General features: G+C 54.1%; 1 protein-coding gene across 2 annotated transcripts in view; it reads left to right on the forward strand.

The window, feature by feature from the left end:
• Positions 1-22,616, forward strand: part of Neurl1 (neuralized E3 ubiquitin protein ligase 1) — an 87,061-nt gene that overhangs the window by 46,401 nt on the left and 18,044 nt on the right. The window contains exons 1-3 of one of the 2 annotated variants that reach the window (XM_006983312.4): positions 6,971-7,272; positions 19,819-20,060; positions 20,380-20,701. In XM_006983312.4, the coding sequence (XP_006983374.1) occupies positions 7,239-7,272; positions 19,819-20,060; positions 20,380-20,701 (598 nt within the window). In that variant the 5' untranslated portion in view covers positions 6,971-7,238. Of the gene's footprint in view, positions 1-6,970; positions 7,273-19,818; positions 20,061-20,379; positions 20,702-22,616 lie in introns of those variants that run through there. The other variant, XM_016001837.2, reaches the window with a different exon arrangement.

A 22,616-nucleotide genomic window follows, 5' to 3' on the forward strand; every position in this document is an offset into this window, starting at 1 on the left:
ACTGACTCTAGCTGACAATTTATTACTTGTGACTGGGACAAGGGCTGGCTTCCAGTTTAAAATTCATTCCACTCTGACCAAAACCAGAGCACTAACCAGGTGACGAGGGACAGTGCTTAATCTCCGTTCTTAGCTGAACTGGCTGCTGGCCAGCCCTGTGACATGGCATTTGCATACATAGCAGGCGTGTATCAATAACATGTAAAGCTGAGAGCTGTGCTTGATGAGGGATGTTTAGGGCTGAGCAAAGGTTGGTGACAGGAGATGGCACTTGCTGAAGCAGGTCCTCCGTTTCTCCTGCCCGGAGTAACACAGTCTGGGCTCACACACAGCTAGCTTCCCAAGTCACTCCTTTCCCTGGGTGGGGCAGGGACCATCACTCCTCAGGTCCCCCCGCATTCCGGCCTCAGCAGTGACCAGGCAGCTTGCCTTTCAGATGTGTCCTTTGCTCCTCACTAGTACCTCTCTCATGTTAAGTCCCCATTAGAGAAGTGACCTCAGAGGAGTCCAGTGCTTTGCCCTGTCACGTGATGGCTGTAAGGCCAGAGCTCCCGATCTCCCCATGGTTGGGGTGGGTACACCTATCTACCCCTCTTGGTGAGTGATAAAGATCTTATCTCAGGCAAACGTTTGCTTGGGGGTTTTGTGGGTGTGGATTCCAGTTGGCACACTATGTCCTAGGAATAGGGATCAGGGTACCTCCTTGTTTAGGTCCTTTCTGCTTGGCATGGAAGGTGACCCCTCTGTGTAGTCCAGGGCAGCTGCCTGTGAGGCTTGGAAGTGGGGAGTGTGAGCAGGTGTGTTTGTGTCTTGGAGGGTCTCGGAAAGTGCAGCTGGCATGAGCCCGAGGCTGGGAGGAGCAAGGAGGAGCACCCAACTCCAGGTTGTTTGCTCAGATTCTCTTTCAGCCTCCACCCCCGCTCTGCACCTGTTGTGTTCCCATCATCCTGGGCAGCTGGCAGCTGTCACTGCTCAGGGCACCTGTCCCAGCCCCAGAGGACACCCTCTGGTCTCCATGGCTCCCGTTTCCCTACACTGTGGCTTTTGTAGTCTCTGCCCTTCCTCCGGCTCTTTGTCTTCATCTCTGCCATTCTCTTTCAGACTCCAGGTAGCAACCTGTGTTTTTCTTGGGTCTGGATGTAGAAGGAGTTTGGGGGGTGCGCTCCCCTACTCCTCATTCTCCAGTTCCAGGCCCAGCCTAGTAGGTCAGTGTAGGGAGGATGGCCCTGGCAGGTCAGCACTAAGCCCGAAATACCTGGTGACTCACCATCTCAATCAAATTATCCTTTGTTCTTGATGGAAAGCAAAACAAAACAAAACCTCAGACGCTGTAACCATCAGGAGCTGCCTTCCAGCTCCTCCTCAGCAGACTGACATGCCAGCCATTTCCCTTGCCTCATAAATGAGAACATGCCCACCCTCCCTTCGGCCAGCTTAGTCTGTTATCTCTACTCTGAGTTTGCCTGCAGTCTACACCAAGTACAACCAGAGAAGACACGAGTCCCGAGTTCAAGCCCTCACTCACCGTGCAGCCTTGAGAAAGCCCAGTTTTTTCAGCCTCCTTTAAGGCATCTGTGAGGTGGGCTCATGTCTCCTCTGCCAGCCTCAGGGCAGGGGCTGGACCACTGTTCCCTGGAGGCCTTTTCCCCTTAGCCTGTGCGTCTGGTGGTGAGCTTGCTGTTTCCTTCTGCGGTCGCTGGCTCTGCCTTTGGCTTTCAGCTCTGAGAGGGTGGATTTAGACAGGGGGGAGGTGTTGGGCCATGGGAGACAGGGATGAGAAAGGATGGAGTGAAGAAAAAGCTGAGCTGGGCAGCCCACCATGGAAGCTCCTGAGGAAGGCAAGCTGCAGACTGGGCCATGCAGGCAGAGGGATGTGGCCTGGTGGGGAGCACCTCGTTTATTTTGGTTTTATTTTTATTTTTTGGAGCTAAACTAATTCTTTTCTCTTTTTCTACCATGTGGGCTGTGACTGGATCTCTGCTGCTCAGCCCTTAAATGCTGCTCCATCTCACCATCCCTAGAATATTTTTATTAATTATTTATTTATTGTTTTGTTTGTTTGTTTGTTTTGGTTGGCTTTTTTTTTTGTTTTGTTTTTTGTTTTTTTTGAGACAGAATTTCTCTATGTAACAGTCCTGCCCATCTTGGAACTCAATTTGTAGACCAGGCTGCCCTCCAACTGACAGATCCTCCTGTCTCTGCCTCCGTAGTGCTAGGAATTAAAGGTGTGTGCCACCACCGCCAGGCTATTATTTATTTATTTTTATGTGTTTGAGTATTTTGCCTGTATGTATGTATGCTATGTGCATTCCTGGTTCCTGTGGAAGCCAGAAAGGGAGTGTAGGATCCCTTGGAACTGGAGTCACAGGTGGTTGTGAGCTGCCATGTGGTTGCTGGGAATTGAACCCAGGTCCTCTGAAAGAGCAGCCAGTGCTCTTAACTACTGAGCCATCTCTCCAGCCCCCTAGGATATTTTCAATTTATTCTTCGGCAATTTCATATACGTATATATCTGGGTCATACCTACCTTCAGTTCCCACGTGTCACCCTCCTAGGCACTCCCTAAGACACCCCCTCTTACTTTTCTATCTGATTTTCTGACCCACTAAGTCCAATCAGTGTTGCCCACATGCATGGGGTGCGGGCTGTCCACTAGAGCATGGGCAGTCTTGTCCCAGGGTGTGCGCTGAGCCGGCAGCCGTGCTGTGGGCCACCTTGGTTGACTTGCCGGCGCACTTGAGTGTTAGTTACTGCCCCCGCTTCGACAAGATACTTGACAGAAAGCAACTTCAGGGAGGGAAAATTTATCTTTGCTTACAGTTCAATAGGAAGCCCCTCATGGCGGGAAGACAGGGCCGCAGGAGCATGAGCTGGCTGGTCACATTTGCCTCGTCATTCAGGAAGTGGAGCGTGGACAGGAAGTGGGACTGGGCTATAAGACATCAGGGCCAGAGTCACTCTCTTCCTCCAGGGAGGTGTCACTTCCTTGAAGATTCTTCACCCTTAAGAATGGTTGAAGTGCTGGTCCCAGTGCTCAAACACCTGAGCCTGTGGAAGGCATTTTGTACTCCGACCACAGAGTGCCTCACCCCTTTCTCAGCCTCTGCTCGGTGTGACTGTGGAATGACGCATTGAACTATGGCCACAGAAGCCCCTTCCCTGAGCCAGCATGGCTCCCTCTGTGATCTGTGATGGTTTCCGGATCCCAGGCGTGACCACCTGTTGGTTTTGAGGGCGAGGGGTGAGTCCTGCTTGCCGTTGGTGCACAGTGGTGCACAGGGAAGCTTGCTGAGTGAATGAGTGGTGCTCTCTTTATCCCTTCCAGTGAACAGACTCTTGATTAAGCGGAGGCTTATGTGGTACCCCAGTGAGTAAAACCTAGTAGGGATGCATCTCAGGCCCCACCCCAAAGAAGGGATGCCGCCTCCCCTCAGAACCGTGGCCGCTGCTCTGGGGAAGGCTGTATTGCCACCTCCGTCTGAAAATGGGGCAGCAGACCAGGTAGGAAGAACTGTTTTTTTTAAGGTGCTGTTCTAGAAGCCCTGGAGCCATCAAAGTGACCCCCAATTCTCAAATTTTCCTACCCCATCAAACAGGTTTCTAGCAATATAGCCCAGGCTGGCCTCAAGCTCACGATCCTCCTGCCTCCGTTTCCTGAGTGTTGGAATTACAGGTGTATGTCACCATGCCTGGCTTCTATTTCATTTTTTCCACTGCCCACCTGAAGGACTCCTTGGCCCCCTGGCCACTCCTGCCCCACCCTTGCTGACCCTGTCCTGCGAATGACCCCCGTTCTACTGTGAGCCTTTTTCTGAGTACCCCCTCTACAAGGCATGATGTGAGGTCCGAGGGGGAGTGGGGCGGGCCAGGTGCCGGCCCCATCCTTCCGGATGCCGCTGCTTTCTGCCCGGCACCTCTTGTCTCTTCCCACGCGTGCCCCACACCAGATGGCAGAGTGACCTTTTAGACATGTGTGTCTGGTCTTGCTGCCTCCCCCGCTGAAGCCTGTCAAGGTTCCTGGCTGCTGTCAGGGAAATAGCCTGGTCCTCGTTCTCTTTGTCCAGGCCCTGGTGCCGTTGGCCTGGCCCGTATAGTCTTGCCAACAGCAAATTTCACTAGGGCTCTCCTACTGATCTTACTCTGTTCAGACCAGCCTTGCTTCTTGAATATGCTGGGCTCCTTACAGCCCACAGGCCTTTGCACATGTGGGTGCCGATTCTCTGCAGCACACTCTTCCCTGGCCCACCTCCACAGCACATGGACATGAACCTACAGATCTTCCCCCGTTCTGGGTACTTTTCAGGAAAACCTGCCTTGAGCTCATAGAACCCGAATCCTGGGTTTCAGAATCCTTTTTCCAAAAAGTGCTCATATATTCTGCATGGTGGCTAATTGAGAAATGTCTGTTTCTCCCAGATCCCTGAGAGTTAGGACCTGCCTGTTGTAGCTCACATCTCACCCTCACTGTGTAGGTCAGTGCTTGGCATGTATCAGATGTTCAATGTCTGTGGGTTTAGGAGCATTAGATTGTTGATCTCCACTCAGAAGAAGCTGGGACACATAGACTAGGCCCTGGCTAGGCCCTGGCTGTCCCTGTGTTGGGCAGAATAAGACAAAGATTAAGAGGGACACAGTTGTGGAGCTCAGAGGAGAGACAAGTTCCAAAAATGGGGACTTCACCTGCAGCCCCGGGGAGGCTTCCTGGATGGCGTTTCCCCAGTACTAGGCACAGGAGAAGAGGGCATTTCCAGTGGGAGAAAGCGGGAGCCAGAGGATGAGCAAGGATGGCTGGGATGTGGGATGCTGAGCCATGAGAAGACTAGGTTGCCACATGGGAGAGGTTAGTAGCCCAGGGCCCAGCTGGGTGTATTAAAAGACAGGCAGGAGCCTCAGTGGGTAAAGTGCTTGTTGTCCAAACATGAGGACCAAATTGGGATCCCCAGAAGCCACGTAAAAGCTAGGCAGGCTTGGTGACTGCCCAGAATCCCGGAAGTTGAGAGGCAGAGAAGGGTTAGCAAACGGGCCAGCTAGACCAGCTGATCGGGAGCTCTGGGTTCAAGTGAGAGATATTGTCTCAATAAATAAAGTGGAGAATGATTGAGGAAGATTCCAGGCTCAACTTTAGACCTCCACACTCATGCAGACACATGCACCCCCCCCACACACATGTGGACCATATATTCACACATGCATACTCACCATGCACACATATACATGGATTAAAGGGGGAGGTGCTGGAACGAGACCCTCGTGTGTGTAACATGCTTAGAGTGTGCAGAGAACACCGCACGACTTTGCCTTATGACTGTGATCCCATGAATGGAGTCATCAAATGCCGCAAAGGAAGGGGCTAGGGGAGTGTGTGTGTGTGTGTGTGTGTGTGTGTGTGTGTGTGTACCCACAAGTGAACATGTGCCAGTGTGAAGAGAGGTGCCTTGCACAGAATTCAGAGCCATGGCTTCTTCCAAATGAAGTCCCTGGCTGACAGAGAACCACCATGCAGGCCGTGGGCATTCACACCCAGGGCTGGTCCAGCTTTCTAGCTGCTGGGCCCAGTTAGCATTCTGTCTATCCTTCTGTCAGGTTGGGGTGTGTGTGCAGTGTGTGGGCAACAGCAGTGTCTTGAGCACCCCATAAACACTCATACCTGAGTTCCACTGGATGTGGGGCAGCCCACACACTTCCCACGATGTTTCCCCCAGCTCTTTCTCCAGCCCTTGACTTCCTATCTGTATCTTTCTCTAGGAACAGAGATCCTTACCCATAAGGACAGGGCCGGGGGGTGGGGACTCTCCCCTCTCCTGGGGAGGTGTTTATCCTGGATGGAGTGTGGTGGATCGATAGGGAGAGTGTTTCCCAGACCTGCTCTGCGGAGATGTGCTGGGATCCTCAGGCAAGGGCTTCGCTTCTCGGAACACTCACCTTCTTTTCTGTAAACTGGGTGTAAGAGCGGCTCACGCGCTGCTCCATCCACCACAGTCCTCAGTGCACAGCTTGGCCCTTTTAATGGCCACTTGGGCTTCTTGCTTAGGTTAGGACTTTCCTCTCCAGCCTCCCTTGCCCCTCTGTCTGTGTTTTCTTCTTCCCTGGGTGCAGGGTGGTGCCAGATTCTGCACCTTAAGATTCCTCCAGAACCTGTGTGAGTCTGCGGGAGAATGCATGTAGTGTGTAGAGAGGAGATGGGTAAGTGGGCTCCACGGTGGTGCTTAGGACTGTGTGTGTGTGCGTGTGTTTGTGTGTACACACACATGTCTGTGTTCATAGACATGTGGCATGGTGCAGGTCACATACTGTGCAGGTCGGTGTGGCCGTGCAAGGGTGTGGATGTGTATGGTTAAAAAGACAACTTGGCATGGGAGTAAAGACCTGGGTTCTGGCACCAAACCCCCCGGGTGCTCATCTCAGCCCTGCTACCCTCTAGTTAGCTCTCTATTCATTAGCCTTCCAGCCTTTGGGAGGTGCTAGTGGTACCTGTCCATAATAGTACTGATGTGGACCTCATGGGTCAGCCTGCAAGGACTGAAGGAATTAATCCTTGCCAAGTGCTTGCAGCGGAGTCTGGAAGAAGATAGAAATGGTGTGAGTTCTTTGAACTGAAGTTCCCGAGCTTGACTGTGGTATCCTCAGGGCAGGGACAGAGTCAATATTGCTCTTATCCCATCCTTGACTTTACTCCTAATCTGCATGGAGTGGCTTGTGATGTCCCCTGAATATTGAATGGCTGTTGGCTGTTGGCCTGGGTGACAGGGATGGTGTTGTGTGTATCTCCATATCCATGGGACAGTGTGTGTGTGTGTGTGTGTGTGTGTGTGTGTGTGTGTGTGTGTGTGTGTCTGTGTGTGTCTGTGTATAGTGTGTGCTCTGCTGGGGCATCTCCACTGCTTTCTGGAGCTTGGCTATTTCAGGAAGCCTCCAGTCTCCTCCTCCTTATGTAAATAAACATGACAGATCCCTTCGCCTGAACCAGCACGGAGGTGGGGGAGGCTCCCAGTGGGTGGGAGCTGGGAGGCAGCAAGCACAACCAGGGGGTGTGCGTGTGTGGCCGGCTGGCTGGCAGGCAGGCGTGTGCATGCAGGAGGGAGAGAGAGCGTGGGGGCGCAAAGGGGCCGCTTGGCCCTGCCATGCCGGCTGGCCGCGGGGGAGGACAGGGGGAAGGAGGAGGGGAGCCGGAGGCCAGGGCTGCTTGGTGACGAGGCCAGCCGGCCAAACGGAGGTGGCCAAACTGCCCGCGGCCTGAGATGGGGGGACAGATCACACGGAACACTCTCCACGGTAAGGCCCCAGTGGATGTCTGGGGTTCCACCTACCCTGACCCCGGGGACCACTGGGAGGCTGGAGTGGAGAGGCACTGGGATTACTCAAGTCCCGGCCCTGTCACTCTTTAGCGGGCTTCGGGGCTGTGTGTGTGTGTGTGTGTGTGTGTGTGTGTGTGTGTGTGTGTGTGTGTGTGTGTTGGGGGGTGTTTGGGTGGTTAGCACTGTGGCTGGAGAAATAAGGATGTCTAGGGAAAGCTGGAAGGAAGGTCAGACATCTGAGTGTCCCTGCAAAGTGGCCTTGTCCTCTTACCAGGGTATGGACAGCCCCTGAGTGGAATGTGAAGTCCTGGGTATCCCAAGAGTACTTCTCACAGGGACTGAGGCAAATCACACTTAGACAACTGAGGAGACATTTTCTGGGTGTTGGAGGTGGTCTGGGAGAGACTCATGGGCACCCTGTGTGCGTACACAAATGTCTGTGTGTGTGACTTTGCACTGGAGGTATCTGTGGGTGTGTCCCTGTGCCAGCTTGTGCCTGAGCACACAGGTGTGTCAGTGGCAGCCTGAGCCTGACCTGCTTCTCCAGGAGAGGTGACTGAGTTTCTGGCAGGCCGACCCACAGGCAGGGGGATGAGGGAGGGGGAGGAAGCGGGCTGGTGGGCATCTTATTTGCTGGGCTCCTGCTTGCTTGGATTCCTGTCTTCTGGACTGCACGGTTCTTGGGCTGTGGTCTTGGGAGCAACATGGCTAATGTGGCAGCGGACCCAGAGGGGGACCCTTCCTTGGAACAAAGGGGGCTCCTCTACGGACTGTCTGGAGTCAGAGTCCCTACCTCGAGGCCCTGTGACCTTCCCTGTAAGGCAGGGATACTGGAGGGTGTGCGTCCTCCATCTGCTGAGTCTATTGGGCATCAAGGAACCTGGGAGAAGCCCAGGCAGGGAGGAGAGCAGTGGAAGGAGCCACTTAGAAAGCGTGGCTGGTGGCTGATGGCCAGGTGGTTACCCTCTTCCAGGCTCTGGACATTGGGATAGTAATTTCTATCAAATTAGGTGAAGATGTAGGAAAAGCAGGTGACTGGTGCTCTGAAAAGGAAATGTATTTTGTTCTGGGTCTGGAGGGCCAAGGGCAGATGGAAGGTCCTAGAAGATACATAAGCTGGAGTCTGCTGGGGCAGTGTCAGGGACCTGGGCTTTGGCCTGAGACTTGGAATGGGCTGACCTGGGCCTGCCTGCTCGCCTATGGCCCAGGCTCCCTGTTGGCAGAGGGTCTGGAGCCAGCTGACATTTTCCACTGGGGTCAGACCTGGGCAGGCTTGGGGACCGGGCAGGACAGAAAGGCCCTTGGAACACGTGGCCACTGTCCTCTGGCTGCCTTGGAGCTGAAGAGCCACAAGTACATGAAGTCCCAAGAGTTTCCCAGCTCATGCTCTTGAGTAGAGGCCATCGCTGTGATGAGGATGGGGTCGGGCGCATCTCAGTGTTCTCGATCGTCAGCGGGACTAACAGGGCTGCTCTCCCAGGGCTCCTGTGAGGAGTGTGGAGATTGGGTGAAATGAGCATGCAAAGGGGAGGAAATCAAGAGGGCTCGGAGAAGCAGTCTGGGTCCAGGCAGGGTCCTTCTCCTTCAGGTGTCCCATGTCACAAGGGACAGGAACATAATTGGGTGGGCATCTAGGCGGGGTACCCTTGGTGAGTGTTAATCAAGTCTCTCATTTGCCTGCTTCCCTTCCCTGTCAAGTCAGGCCTCTCTCCTCAGCTTGCCCTGGCTGTCGCCTTAGCTGCCTTTACGTGAGTAGTGGGCGTGTGGATGCGTGTGGATGCGTGTGCCGGTGTCTAACAGTATCCCCGCAAACCCTGCCCATCTGTCCTCACATGACCGTACCCTCGAATGCCTTCCTGTCCTGCATACTGACTGCCCTGTGGCTCTGGTTCTGCCTCCCTTTGGAAGGTGAACAGGGATTAGGGGAAGGCACAGACTGGCTGCTTCCTACGGGTTCTCCTACTCTGCGTGGGCTGCTTGGGCCCCCAAAGACAGTCACACGGCCCTTGATAGCATTTTCAAAAGCCTTGGGTTTTTCGTTTGTTTCAAGCCCAAATATTTTGGATTGCTGGGTGACAACAAGTGACGGGCGGTGGCAAGCGCTGACCTTGCACTCTGGGTTGGGTTTTATCTGCAGTGTGTGTGCATGACGTCATGTTTTGGGTATCTGTGTATTTGGTGTCCACAGATGGTATAGCTGTGTTTTGAATCCCTATTTGTGTACCCGTGTGGTGTGTCTTTGTATATTGAAGAGACTGTGTTGTTCTTATTATAAGCAACCATGCTTATGGTACCCTGTGATGGCGGCATGCCTGTGTGTGTGTGTGTGTGTGTGTTGGGTTGGTAAAATGGATTCCAGCTCTGGGAGTACCCTGGCAGGGGACCAACGGGTAGGATGAATTCCCATTTGGAAAATGGTGTCTGTGGTTGTGTGCTCTGTCTCTTTCCCTAGGTAGGTTTCTGGGGCTGTGCCTGATCTCGGTCTGAAGGGCAGGCTGCTGGGGTGGACAGTGTGGAGGGCAGCAGGACACTGAGAGGTGTCCCTTCCTCCTTTCTTCCCTCTTCTCCTCACTTCCTCCTTTACCTTCCTGTAGTGTTCATCAGGTCAGGGAATGGACCCTTGTTTGAGGGGTGACATGCCAGTGACGTCCAGGTGGCCCACCTGCAGCTCGGCCTCTAGACGTCATGTGCTCAAGCATCACAGGATGTGAGGGTTCAGTGATGTGAGAGATGGAGCCCCACTCACCATGGAGGGAGACGACGTTGTCCAAAAGGGAAGTGGCTGGCTGAGGGCGCACAGTTGGTGTCTCAGAAGAGACATGTGGTCTTGTCTCACCAGGCTGACTCCTTCCTTTCCCTTCATAGTTCTATAATCCTGAGAGCTGCAGGAGGGGCGGCGGCCTCCCATGGCCTTATGGGCCCTGAGATTAGCACAGAGCCGCTGCAGGAGAAGGGAATTAGATGCTCAGAGCCCGGGGCTGTGGTGCCACTGAGCCTTGGGTCTCAGGGTGGTCTCAGCAAACAGGCTGTTCTTGCTTAATTCAGCCCAGTGCCTGGCCTTCAGTGGGCACCAGAGGCCTTGGTCTGTAGGGAGAGAGAGGAGGGTGGCGTACAGGCCTGGTTTGGAGCTGAAGCAGGTATGGAAGTGTCAGGGAGCCAAGAAAGGGTGAGGCTGAACGGGGCACCTGGGTGATGAGGCCAGGAACGCTGTAGGGGGAAAGGGAGGGAGACATTTCCTAGGTGAAAGCTAGAAGCTGCTCCATTTTTGCTGGCTAGTGCCTGAGCTTGCCCCTGGATTGGGGTGGGAAGGTCTGTCGGCAGGGTGGGCATCAGGATCAGGTTAGCTGATCTGGAGTTCTCCTGGCAGCATACTTGGCACATGAGCATCCACGAAGGCTTCATGGAGGGTCTTCTGTCCACATGTGTGTGCTAGAATGTACATGGGCATATACCCTGCTGCCCTTCTACCCTCGGTCCTGGTGGGTCCCCAGGACAATGTTCCCTAGGTATTCATGTCCACTAACTTGCATACCCATCAGCTGCCTAGAAGTGACTAGTAGGGTCCAGCCCACACTGGAGGGGAAGAGCCCAGGAAAGGCATGAAGTCTAGGAGGTAGATGGGGGGTACCAGGGACCAGGCAGTGGTGCTTCCTATAGACACCCACCTTGTAGGGTGGGAACATGAAAGAGACTGGGTATGAAGGATCTCAGATGCGGGAACTGGTACAGAGAGAGAGAACAGACTCTCGTGGAACTCTTTCTCCTTCTCCAGTAACCATGTGTGTGTGCAAAGTGGGTGTGGCTGTCGCCATGTGGGCCAGGGATCGATGTGAGCTTTCCCTTGTCCCAGACCTAGCCTTGGGGTAGTCCTGGGAGCATGGGGACAGTGACAGCAGGCTGAGTCATCTGGAAATTCCCTTGTGGAACCTTGAGGTAGAACAGGAAGAGGGAGAGATGGACTGGTCTCCCTCCCAGGTGATGGTATCAGCCATGCAGCCACTGGCTGCCGGGAACATCTGATTGGGAGGTCACCCTGAGTGAGTGAGTGTGTAATAAATAGTGGGCCGGAAGCTCAGCTCAGAGACGAACTTGTTTATGGGGTGGCTGTTCCTTCCCCTTCCACATCGTCATGGCTCCCTTCAGTGCTACAGACAGCTTCAGGACATGCCATATGCACTGTCAAGTTTTTTTTTGGGGGGAAGAGATAATGGGGTGCCAGCGTGGCTCTTCATGCTGGGTCATGACAGCAAGAGCATACAAGATGGAGAGATCTCCGGCTGGGCTCAGGGAGGGCAGAAGGCAGGAGACAGGCCGAGTAGGCCAGCTGGCTTGCTGGGGCAGCGAGGAGCCCACGCGCAGTGGGACAGGTTCCGAGCTCCGGGCTCATTGATGCGACCTTGGCAAGTCATTCGTTTTCAGGGACTGCTCTGAAAACCGTGAACCGTCAAGGACCGTCAAGATGGCATCGTCTGCTGCTGCATAATCTACGACCCCCAAGCCCCATTGCCTGAGACTGCAAGCATTTAGCCCGCCGCTCACGGCTTCTGGGCCCTGGAATCCTGTGGCTTCCCTGGGGCCCCGGGGCCCCGGCTTCTCTTTCCCGAGGGTGCACGGAGGCTGCAGCCTCATCCGAAGGCTTGCCTGGAGAGGAGCCATCACCAAGATTACTCACAATTCCTGGCAGTCCTTGAGCTTCCCCACATCTCCCTACCGGCACGGCAGCTGGCCTCCCCAGAGGGAATAATTCCGGAGAGGATAGTAACAGCCGAGACAGAAGTAGCAGTCCTTCTACAGCCCAGTGGGAGTGCAGTTCCCCTTCTTCAGCTGTGGTCTACTTTAGAAGCCCACACTGAAGGGCAAGGGCCACACATGGGCAAGAGAGCCCAGGGGCCAAGATAGTCCTCTTGGGCCACGTTCAGTAGAGATGCTTCTCACAGACACCCACTTCGCAGGGGGTGGGAAGGTGAGGCAGGCTGGGCAGAGAAGGCGAAGACTGGTCCAGGAGAGCCATCCCTCAGGGATCTCCTTCTTCTTGCCAGCAGTGTGGGGCTGGTGAAGGGTCCTGGACTGGCAGGGCTATAGTCGAGTATGCAGCGTGGGATCTTGGGAAGAAAAGGAAGTGACTCCCTTCGTTGTCTAATGTCCCCAGGAGCCACCAGAGAGGGCAAGGTACAAAGCAAGTGCTTCGATGAAAGAGCCACACCCTAGCACAGTGGTTCTCAACCCGTGGGTCACAGTCTCTCTAGGGCTGGCTGATCCTTTAATAGGGGTCGCATAAGACCATTGGAAACACAGCGTTTCCATTAAGATTCAGTAGTAAAATTACGTTCTGAAGTAGCATCAAAAGTAACTTTATGGTGGGGGTCACCACAACGTGAGGAACTGTATTAGAGGGTCTCAGCATCAGGAAGGGTGAGACCCACTGGTCCAGCAGTTCGTTTCATCGTTTTGTTTGAGCCTCTGTTCTGTGCTCAGAGCAGAACATTGGAACATGGCAGGGAACAAGATGGCAGCCCTTCCCCCAGGGATCCTCACGGGTCCCTGTCCATCATGGGAAAGGGTAGATACGAGGAATCTTATTGCCCTTCCCAGTCAGGAAGCTGCTCTGTGGAAGGCAGAGAGTCATCGAAGGGACTTTGCTCAGCTCTTGCAAAGATACATATGCCCAGAACCACTGGATGCAGAATTGCCGAGGGAAAGCACCCTATAAACGAGAGTGCCCCGGGGGTGACCCAGGGTTTCGAAGTCCTATGTGGTAAGGGACACTCTGTTTGGGGGTAGATAGGTCCCCAGAAGTCCATATCAGTGTCCAAGAGAGACTTCTGAAAGACCTTAAAGTCTGCAGGACGAGCAAGAAAATGGCCAGTCCACAGTGGGCGGAGGAAGGAAGGGTTCGAAGCTGAGAAATGGATGGAGCCATGCCTGAAGGTGAGGCCACCGGGGAAACGGAGACCTTCAGGGAAGCCACGTTCACTTCCGCCCAGCCGGACAGTCATCTCCATCACCTGTCTCCTGCCTCCTGGCCCCTTTCTCCTGCAGAGGGAGCCCTGGTCAGAGAATGCATACAAGCCTGTCTGAGTCGGGCCGGTGTGCCGCGGGGTCTGAGACTAGGGCTGCATCCGGGAGAAGGCAAGGCTGCAGAGTCTGGCTCTCTGCAGATAAAATAAATGGACACTCCCTGCCATAGTTGTCACTTTATTTAAAACAAAACTTGACACTGGACTCAGGTGTTGAAATTTGGAAAATTGTTTTGAATCAATGTGCTCACCAGGTCCTCACAACCGCTGGGAGAAGTGAGCAAGGAGGTTATGGCCTCATTTTTTTTTTTAAGATTTATTTTTTTATTTTAAACTATGCATGTTTCTCCCTTTCTTTACCCCCCCCCCCCGTGTGTGTGTGTGTGTGTGTGTGTGTGTGTGTGTGTGTGTGTGTGTGTGTGTGTGTTGGGAGGTATGTGCCCACAAATGCAGATACCTGATGAGGCCAGAGTTAGGCGTGATTGTGAGTAGCCTAAAGCGGGTGCTGAAACAGAACTCAGGTCCTCTGCAAGAACAGTACACATCCTCAGCCATCTCTGCAGCCCCAAGAGCCTCTTTTTATAAAGAACTCAAGGTCTGAAGTAGTAAAGCACCTTGCCTCAAGTCACAGTTTGGCAGCCTGGCTAGAGTTTGAACCGAAGGCCTCCCGCTTCCTGCTCCCCCTCCCACCCCTCGCCGCTCCCCTACCCTCCCAACTCCTCCACACCCCCCACCCGAAAGCAAGCTAGGCTTTATAGGAGGTGAAGGAGAGGCCAGCACTTGTATTCAGGGCCAAGGTTCAGAACAAGGTAGTCTCAAAAGCCATGGGGCTCAGCTGGGCCTTGGAAGACTGGAGAGGTTTGCAGAAGTTCAGGTGGGGCTGGGAAAGAAGGGGTGTGGTCAGGGGGACCAGGTGGGGCAGAGGCCACGGAAGCGGGAAGGCATGGAGTGGTGTACCTTGCAATGATTATACAACAGTGACCACTTTCTGAGCTGTCCCTACATCGTCTTGTTTGATCCCATGAAGACTGTGGTGACCCCATTTCACAGATGGGAAAGCTCAGGCTCCACACAGTATCCACACACAGGGCAAGGTGGGTGAGCTTGTGGATAGCTAGGATTGAGCTCAGATCTGGGGCCCTCTGCACTGGAGAGACCACAAGTGTAAGTTAACTTGTGCAGGTCTGTGTCAGGTGACATTAAGGGAAAGTCAGGACACCGCCCAGTGTGTGGCCCAGCAGGGTTAGCGGTGCCTCCCACACCCGCCCTGCTCCTTGGCAGCTCTGCCATCGGACTCCACAGTAATTCTGGGCAGAGCTGGGTGGGGGCTGTGAGGTTCTTCTCTCCAGAGGTGGGTCAGGCCTGTGCTGACAGCTTGCATGCCCAAGAAAGACAGGGCCCTGGGGGAGTCTCACTCCTTATCAGCGTCAGCAGGGGCCCTCGTGGGGGCTCCCATGAGCTTGTAAACTTGTCACTACAGGGCTGTCTTGGGCATCTGCTGGGAGCTGGTGGCACTATGGGGGTTCTGCTTGAGCAGTTGCAAAGTCCTTGGGCTCACTACAAGCCATACCTTTGCTGGGGTGCCTCGTCAGCACCCCCTCTCCACCTACCGCCCTGGGACCATGCGGAGATGAGCTGTAGTACTGGATAGAGAGTCGGGTAAAGCATCCTGGACACACGTTGGAAGAGCACGGTCAAATCTTGGTTTTGCCTCTTAGTCCAGTCCTGACTTGTTCATCTAGAGAATGGGGACCTTACAGTGTCACAGAGATCCTCAAAGTGATGGAAGGGAGCCCGCCTCCAGCTGCCCCGTCTGGGTCCTCGGCGCCAGAACTGTGCATACAATAATCCTCATTGTGCTTTCTCTCCCCGCAGCCCAGTGGATTTCATGTTAGATGTGACAGGGAGAGAGCAGAAGTGGGAACTCGAGGGTGGCGGTTGCTCTGGTCAGGTTCCCCACATCAACCACCTCTGAGGGTACCATTCACAGTAGCCCATAGGTACCGCTATGTGGTGGCCCTGGCCCCTTAGGCGCACTCTTACACTAGAGGTGTATAGACACAGTTTAGGTACCCTTATGGGGTAGTCCTGGCCCTTTCAGAGGAGACGTGATGGATGAGGCCTGACCTAGGCCTGTGATAGCAACATAGACAAGAGGGGACTGAATCCAGGAACGCTGGTGCGGATGGTGGCATTAATAGCCTGCGCATGGGGTGCTCAAGGACTCCCCTCGGACATTTAGCTGGGGGTGCCAAGCAGCTGGGGGACTCCGGGGAGAGGATGGCCAGCAGACCAAAGAGGTGGCTCCATGTGGTGATCACACAGGCAGCTTGAGAAGAGTGTCTGGGGGTCACTCGATGGCTGTCCCGAAAGCCTTGGAACCACAGTATGGCCAGGAGAGGTAGCCCCGAAGACCTCACACTCCCCGGCACTGGAACTGCCAGTGCGTCTTCTCTCCACCCACCGGGACAGGAGTAGCATCCATTTCACATCACAGGTTGGGAGGGGATTTGTGCTGGAGGTTAGAGTGTCAACCCAGCTTGGCTTGGGGACCTCCCTTGAGGCGGTCTAAATCTTATGAGCCCTTCCTGGGACCAAGTGACGGGGGTCCCTTAATTCCACCTTTCTTCCACCTCAATTCCACTATTGCCATCATCAGAAGACCTGGCTGATATTTCCCCCACTCAATATTGTGTGTGTGTGTGTGTGTGTGTGTGTGTGTGTGTGTGTGTGTGTGTGTGTTTGTGGTGTGAGGACATAACATGTTCTGCTCTCCTGAGACAGGGTCTCTCACTGCATGTGGAGTAAGGCTGGCAGTCCCAGCTACCCTCCTGTCTCTGCTCCTCTCCCTCTGAGTGCCGGGGTTACAGATGCCTGCACAGCTATGCGCAGCTCATTATGTGAGTGCTGAACTCAAGTCCTCAGTCTTGGGCAGGAAGCGCTCTTACCTGATGGCCATCTCCCCAGCCTCAGCCCCTTGCTGAAGTCCAATGTCTGTCCAGTAACAATCATCCATACAGGTTTGTGGTTTCTGTGACCAACACCACTATTAAGGCAGAATATTTCTGTCAACATGAGAACTTCCTTCAGGCCTCTATGTAGTCAAGTCTCTTTCCTCACCCCAAACTCTGACCCCACAAACCTCTGCCTCTCCAGTGTCACTGAGATGCAGTCACATAGGAGGTGACCTTTTGTGCTGGCTTTTGCCGCTGAGCGTGCATTTGAGTTCTTCCACTTTTCCCCCAGAGCAACCATCGCTGTGCAGACACACCCACCACCCTACCCCTTCACCAGCAGAGGCATACTTGAGTGGTTTGGGGATGGCCATGAATCAAGCTGCTATAGTCCGTGCGCAGATTATAGTCATGTTCTCACTTCTCTTGGGGAACACCCTGAAGTGTAAGTGTCCTGTTGTCTGGAAGCTGTCCCCTCAGACAGACTGCCAACCTGTTTTCACCTAGGACTGGTTCTGTCCCAGCATCAAATGAGGGCTGAGTGTGGTGACATAGTGTGTACCCTAATAAAATTTGCCTGAAGATCAGGGGACAGAACAAGCCACTAGATTAAGCATAGAGGCCAGGAAGTGGTGGCACACACCTTTAATCCTAGCACTTGGGAGGCAGAGAACTGTCTGGATCTCTGTGAGTTCAAAGCCACCCTGGACTACATGAGACTGATTCAGTCTAGGAGAGAAACAGAGCCAGGCAGTGGTGGCACACACCTTTAACCCCAGTATTTAGGAGTCACACTCCTTGAACCCCAGCACTTGAGATCTCATGCCTCTGCTACCAGTATTTGGGAAGCACACACACCTTTAATCCCAGCACTAGGAAGGAAGTGATATGGCAGGGTGGAGAAAGGTAGAGGAGACAGGAACTAAAGGCTTTTCAGGCTGAGGAGTCCTAGAGGTGAGACATGGCAGTGGCTTGTTCCTTTGTCTCTGATCTTTCAGCAATTACCCCAATATCTGGCTCTGGATATTTTATTAAAAGACCAATTTAAAAATTCATGTTACAGCTGAGAGCTCCATGTATGTGGCTGGGAGGGACACACCTGATGTGTGTGTGTAGATGGCACATGGCTGGAGGCCAGGGTGTGTGTGTCCTGGTCTGTCACTCTGCCTTATTCCCTGAGACCAAGGAGCTCCAGCAAGCCTGCTCTCTGTCCTACACAGCACTGGGATTATAGGCATGAGTGTGGCCATGCCTGGCTTTTTATATGGTCACCACGGATTTGAACTTGGGTTCTCATGCTTGTATAGCTAATGTTCTTAGCCACCGAGCCATCTCACTAGCCTCAGCAGCAGAAAATTAAGATTCAAGATGTGTCTGAAGCCAGCTGGGTGCCTCTTCCAGCCAGGGTACTTAAAACTACTGCTTCCTCTGCCCTTTACCTGGGGTGACCTCCTGCCCTCCACACTACCCAGAGTTCCCTTCCTGGGATGACCTCTCACCTGTCACATAACCTAGAGGCCACTTAGGGAGCCCACCCAACTATCTGGGACTCCTGAGATATTCCAGCCCTTGTGGACTGATGGCTGCCAGAGCCCTCGCACCTCTGGACAGTTCTAGAACGTCCTGTCTTCCTGGAGAGAGCAAAGCAAACCTTTTTCATGCTACCCATCCCTCGGGCTTGGCACACAAGAATTTGCTCTAGAACCTGTGTGTGCACAGGGTCGCAGCTAGGCTGTGGATCTTGGTGTCTGGGCCCTCAAGAGAAGGAAGCAGAGATTCGAACTGACACAAAACCAAAGTAAGTGTCCTGACAGGCTTGGCCTCCAGGGCCTCTAGAGTTGTCCATTCCCCTCCCCTCCCTGTTTCCATCTTCTCCTCCCAGGGTCTATGCAGGCCTGCTGTTAACCACCTCTTGCTGCACTATTAAGTTGCTGTCCCATGGGGACTAAAATCTGAGACACCCCAGAAGTCCCAGAAGGACACCTCCACCTTCTTCTGCCTGTTGTTGTCCATGGCTCTTTGCTTAAGATGACAAGATGGGCAGTTCCATTTTCCGTAAGACTGGCAGGCCACAGGAGCTGGGGAAGAAAGGATGCCACTCAGCTTCTGCTCCTGAGGCACAGGCCGACCAGTGTCCCACAGAGACACCTTATCCTGCAGTGTTGGCCATTTCCGTTTGTCTCCCAGCTGTTAGCGGCACATCTGGAAAGTGCTTGTCCTTCCCCCAAGCCTGTCCTGCTCTCTCCCCCACTTCAGTAGATTCTCAGTAGTGGAGGAAAGTGCCAGGCCTTTGTCTAGTGCCCCCGGGGCTGCTGGCATGGGCCACGGTAAGCAGGAGTGAAGCCTGAGGCGCACAGGGATGGCCTTGAGGGAGGGACATTATGTCCTTGACACTGAGGCTGCATGCTCACAGCTCTCTATGCTGCCCTGCCCATTGCCTCCTCCTCCAGGGGTCTTCCTGAGAGACAGGCTTCCTGGTGCTTCCTTTGGGTGGTGACCACTGTGCGTCCTGTAGTATGGTGATTTCCATCGATGTCCATGTCCCAGGAAGGATTGTTGGCGTCAGGACAAGAGCTATGTGTGTTTTATGTTTGTAGCTTCAGTGCCAGGGGACAGAACCTGGTATTTAGTGGATAATGAGAGATCATGAGTAAGATGGATAGAAGGAAAGACGCTGGTGGTGACAGTGAATGGAGTGGACGGAGTGATGGGCCATCACCGCTGCTGGTGGTGAGGAGAGACTGGAGGTGGTGGATGGCTAAAAACCCAGTCGCTCAGCGGTTCTCAACCTTCCTAACGCTGCCATCCTTTAGTACAGTTCCTCATGCTGTGGTGAGCCCCATGCAACCATAAAAGTATTTTTGTTGCTACTGCATAACTGTAATTTTGCTACTGTTATGAATCGTAATGTAAATATCTGATATGAGGGATGTCCGATATGTGCCCCCCCAAGGGGTCATGACCCACAGGTTGAGAACCACTGCAGTAGAGGGGTGGTGGCTGGGAAAACACAGTGGGTGGTAGCAGGAAGGATGGCAGTTACAGCTGGCCATGCTAATGGAGGTGGAAATGCTGGCCAATTTTATGGTGGTGTGTGATATTTTGTGTTCTGACAAATAAAGCTTGCCTGGAGATCAGAGGGTGGAGCTAGCCACTAGTTAATCACAGAAGCCTGGCAGTGGTGGCTCACACTTTTAATCCCAGCACTTGGGAGGCTCGTGCCTTTGATCCCAGCACTTGGGAGGCTCACACCTTTAATCCCAGCACTCAGGAGGTAGAAACAGGAATCTAAGGTGGGTGGAGATGGGATCTCGGCCCATTCGGTCAGAGGATCTGGAGAGGTAAGAAGTCACTGGTGGCTGTTCCTTTGCTCTCTCATCGTTCAGGTTATTACCCTGATATGTATGACTCCTGCTTTTAATTGATAAGACTGATTAGGCTCGGGCTTCACAGTGGGTGATGGCTGTTTCTTTCCCAGCCCTCCCCTAGGAGACCCTGACCAGGCTCTTGGTCCTGTTAAGTTCTCTGAGGCTGTGGCCTGTTCCTTTGCAGACTCCATCGGGGGCTCCTTCCCGGGCACTTCTCACCGATGCCATCACAAACAGAAGCACTGCCCGCCCGTGCTGTCAGCTGGGGGGCTCCAGGCCACGCCGCTGCTCTTCCACCCTCACACTAAGGGCTCCCAGATCCTCATGGACCTCAGCCACAAGGCCGTCAAGAGGCAGGCCAGCTTCTGCAACGCCATCACCTTCAGTAACCGCCCGGTGCTCATCTACGAGCAAGTCCGGCTGAAGGTGGGCGCCCCTGACCCCTGCCTTTGGCCTCTTTGGCCTGCTGTTCTTCTACCAGCAGCCTGCCCCTCCCCTTCTCTCATCCTGACTCCTTTCCCAGACTTCCTGGGTAATAAGACTCAGTGGGAGTGGCCTTCATTAACCTATAGGAAGGGCCCTGGGGTGGGCGGTGGGCGGGAATGAGCCTCATAGTGAGATTTCCGGCTGCCAGACACTCCCAAGAGTTGGCTGAGGGTCGTCTATAGTGAGCCCACCCCTTTCCCTGTGGTCCTGTGACCAAGGGGGAGAGGCTAGGCTGAGGGTCCCCACCCCCTGTGGCCAGATCACCAAGAAGCAGAGCTGCTGGAGCGGGGCCCTGCGACTCGGCTTCACCAGCAAGGACCCTTCCCGCATCCACCCCGACTCGCTGCCCAAGTACGCCTGCCCTGACCTGGTGTCTCAGAGTGGCTTCTGGGCCAAAGCTCTGCCCGAGGAGTTTGCCAACGAGGGCAACATCATTGCCTTCTGGGTGGACAAGAAGGGCCGCGTCTTCTACCGCATCAATGACTCGGCCGCTATGCTTTTCTTCAATGGGGTCCGGACAGCTGACCCGCTCTGGGCCCTGGTGGATGTCTACGGTCTCACGCGGGGTGTCCAGCTGCTAGGTGAGTGCCATCCCTCTGCTTCTCGAGTGGCAGGGCGTAGCCCTCAGGGTTCAGGGGCTGGGACCGACCTTCATTCCCGTGAGTCATGGGGGCTTCATGGAGGCTAAGGGGCCCAGGAACGACTCCCGGGCTTTTCTAGGAACTGCAATTTCCCCCTCCTGGCCACAGCTTTGGCAAGTGAAACTCGGTGAGATTGTGACCCACACAGGCCCTCCCTCGGGGTGCTCTTTGAGTGGGGTACAACTGTCACCACCAGAAATGGCAGCCCCGTTCCTGCCTTGCTGAGGTTAATGTTGCTTTCGGTCACAGTTGGCAGTGGAAGCCTCAGCATGTCTCCTGGCAACTCTGGGACTTTATTTGATGAGACTCACATTCAGGGTTGTTAAGTCCGTCATGGATGGGTGGTGCAGCCAACTCTCTGTACTGGGTCTGCCTAGTCCAAGACCGTGTCCTAGCCCTGGACTACAGCTAGCCTGGCACCTGGGCTCCATCCTTACCCTAGAGCTTTCTTCAAGGATACTAGAGGATGGGAGAGGAGAGCAAGAGGCACTGGGAGCGGGAGCTCAGACCTGCAGCTTAACTTAGACCTTTCATGGGGAGGGGAAGGACTAAGCCCCTAGGAACTACTAGGGGACATTAGAGGATGAAGTGGACCTAGATCACCAAGGGACAGGCTTCCTGGCCATGGCATCTGCCAGGACCGCCAGAGGCCTCAGACTGCATAGGGTCACACAAGGAGCCGGTCATGGAGGGGAGAACAGCCCAGCCCGTCTTTCCAGTGTGCATGTATGTTCAAGTCTGTGCTTGCAGACATGTGAACTCTACATGCAAACAGTGCCTGATCAGACAGCTTCCTCGTCTGGAAAACAGGTCCTGGGAAGAGACTGATGAAGTGGCCGCACTGTCCTGGGTATCAAAGACTCAAAGACATGCGAGCCACTCTGTCCCCATCCCACGCACTCTCTCTCACAGAGAGAGATGCCACCGGGGGTGGGGGTGGGGTTCAAAACCCATTCCCGTTTTCCTTTCTGCCTCCTAAGCCTAGAAGTTGTGAAAGTTTTCAGAGCCCTTTGACTTGAGTAAAGACTGAAAGTAAAAACAAAGACGTGAGTAATTGCCAGAAGCCTGTGTGTTAAGTTCCAAACATCAGGAGGCTGTTTTTGTTAACTAGCAGTTTAGGAACTTTCTGTTTTTCAAGTCAATAAAAGTGTCCCTGCATTCCTGCTGAGATGTTTAGGGCCCCAAACAGGCTATTCCTGGTGACAACCTACTGAAGAAGGGTATCCGGGCTGGCTGGGTGCCCCCCCCCCACTTCCTGTATGTACTGGGTATACCTGAGGGCCTTTACCTGCCAGAAATGATGTGCCTTAGCTAGCGAGACAAATCTGGGCTGGACCCTGGTCCAGCACAAGGGTGCCTGCACCAGGTAGGACCCACGTGTACTGCGGGGCAGTAATGACTGTGCTGAGGTCTCAAAGGATGGACAGATGAGGATCAGCTGATGCACAGTAGTGGCCAGTGGCTGTCAATCATCCCTACCTATCCTGTGGAGGACAATCCGCTTAACCCAGGGTTCACACACGAGAGCCCCTTCCTGCTGCCCTGGTGTCTCCTGGCTCTCACACTGGAAGGCAGTGGAATTCCAGAGCTTAAGTCTGAGCCCCAGGCCACTCATCCAGTCCAGCCTCAACCACCCGCTCTGAAAAATGTCTGTGTCTTACCCGGGTCCCTGCCACGTGGTGGAGGGCAGAGAATGAGTGGTGACTTCCTGCTCTTGAGAAGGTCACCGTCTTGTTGTGTGAGGGGCCTCCTGCATGCTAGGTGAGTGCCCCACCACTGAATGGGAGCTTTCGACTCTCCATCTTGAGACAGGGTCTCACTGGGTTGTCTGGGCTGGCTGTGTACTTGCGTTTTC

Source organism: Peromyscus maniculatus, chromosome 1 (assembly GCF_049852395.1).
Source record: "Peromyscus maniculatus bairdii isolate BWxNUB_F1_BW_parent chromosome 1, HU_Pman_BW_mat_3.1, whole genome shotgun sequence".
Taxonomy (NCBI): Eukaryota; Metazoa; Chordata; class Mammalia; order Rodentia; family Cricetidae; genus Peromyscus; species Peromyscus maniculatus.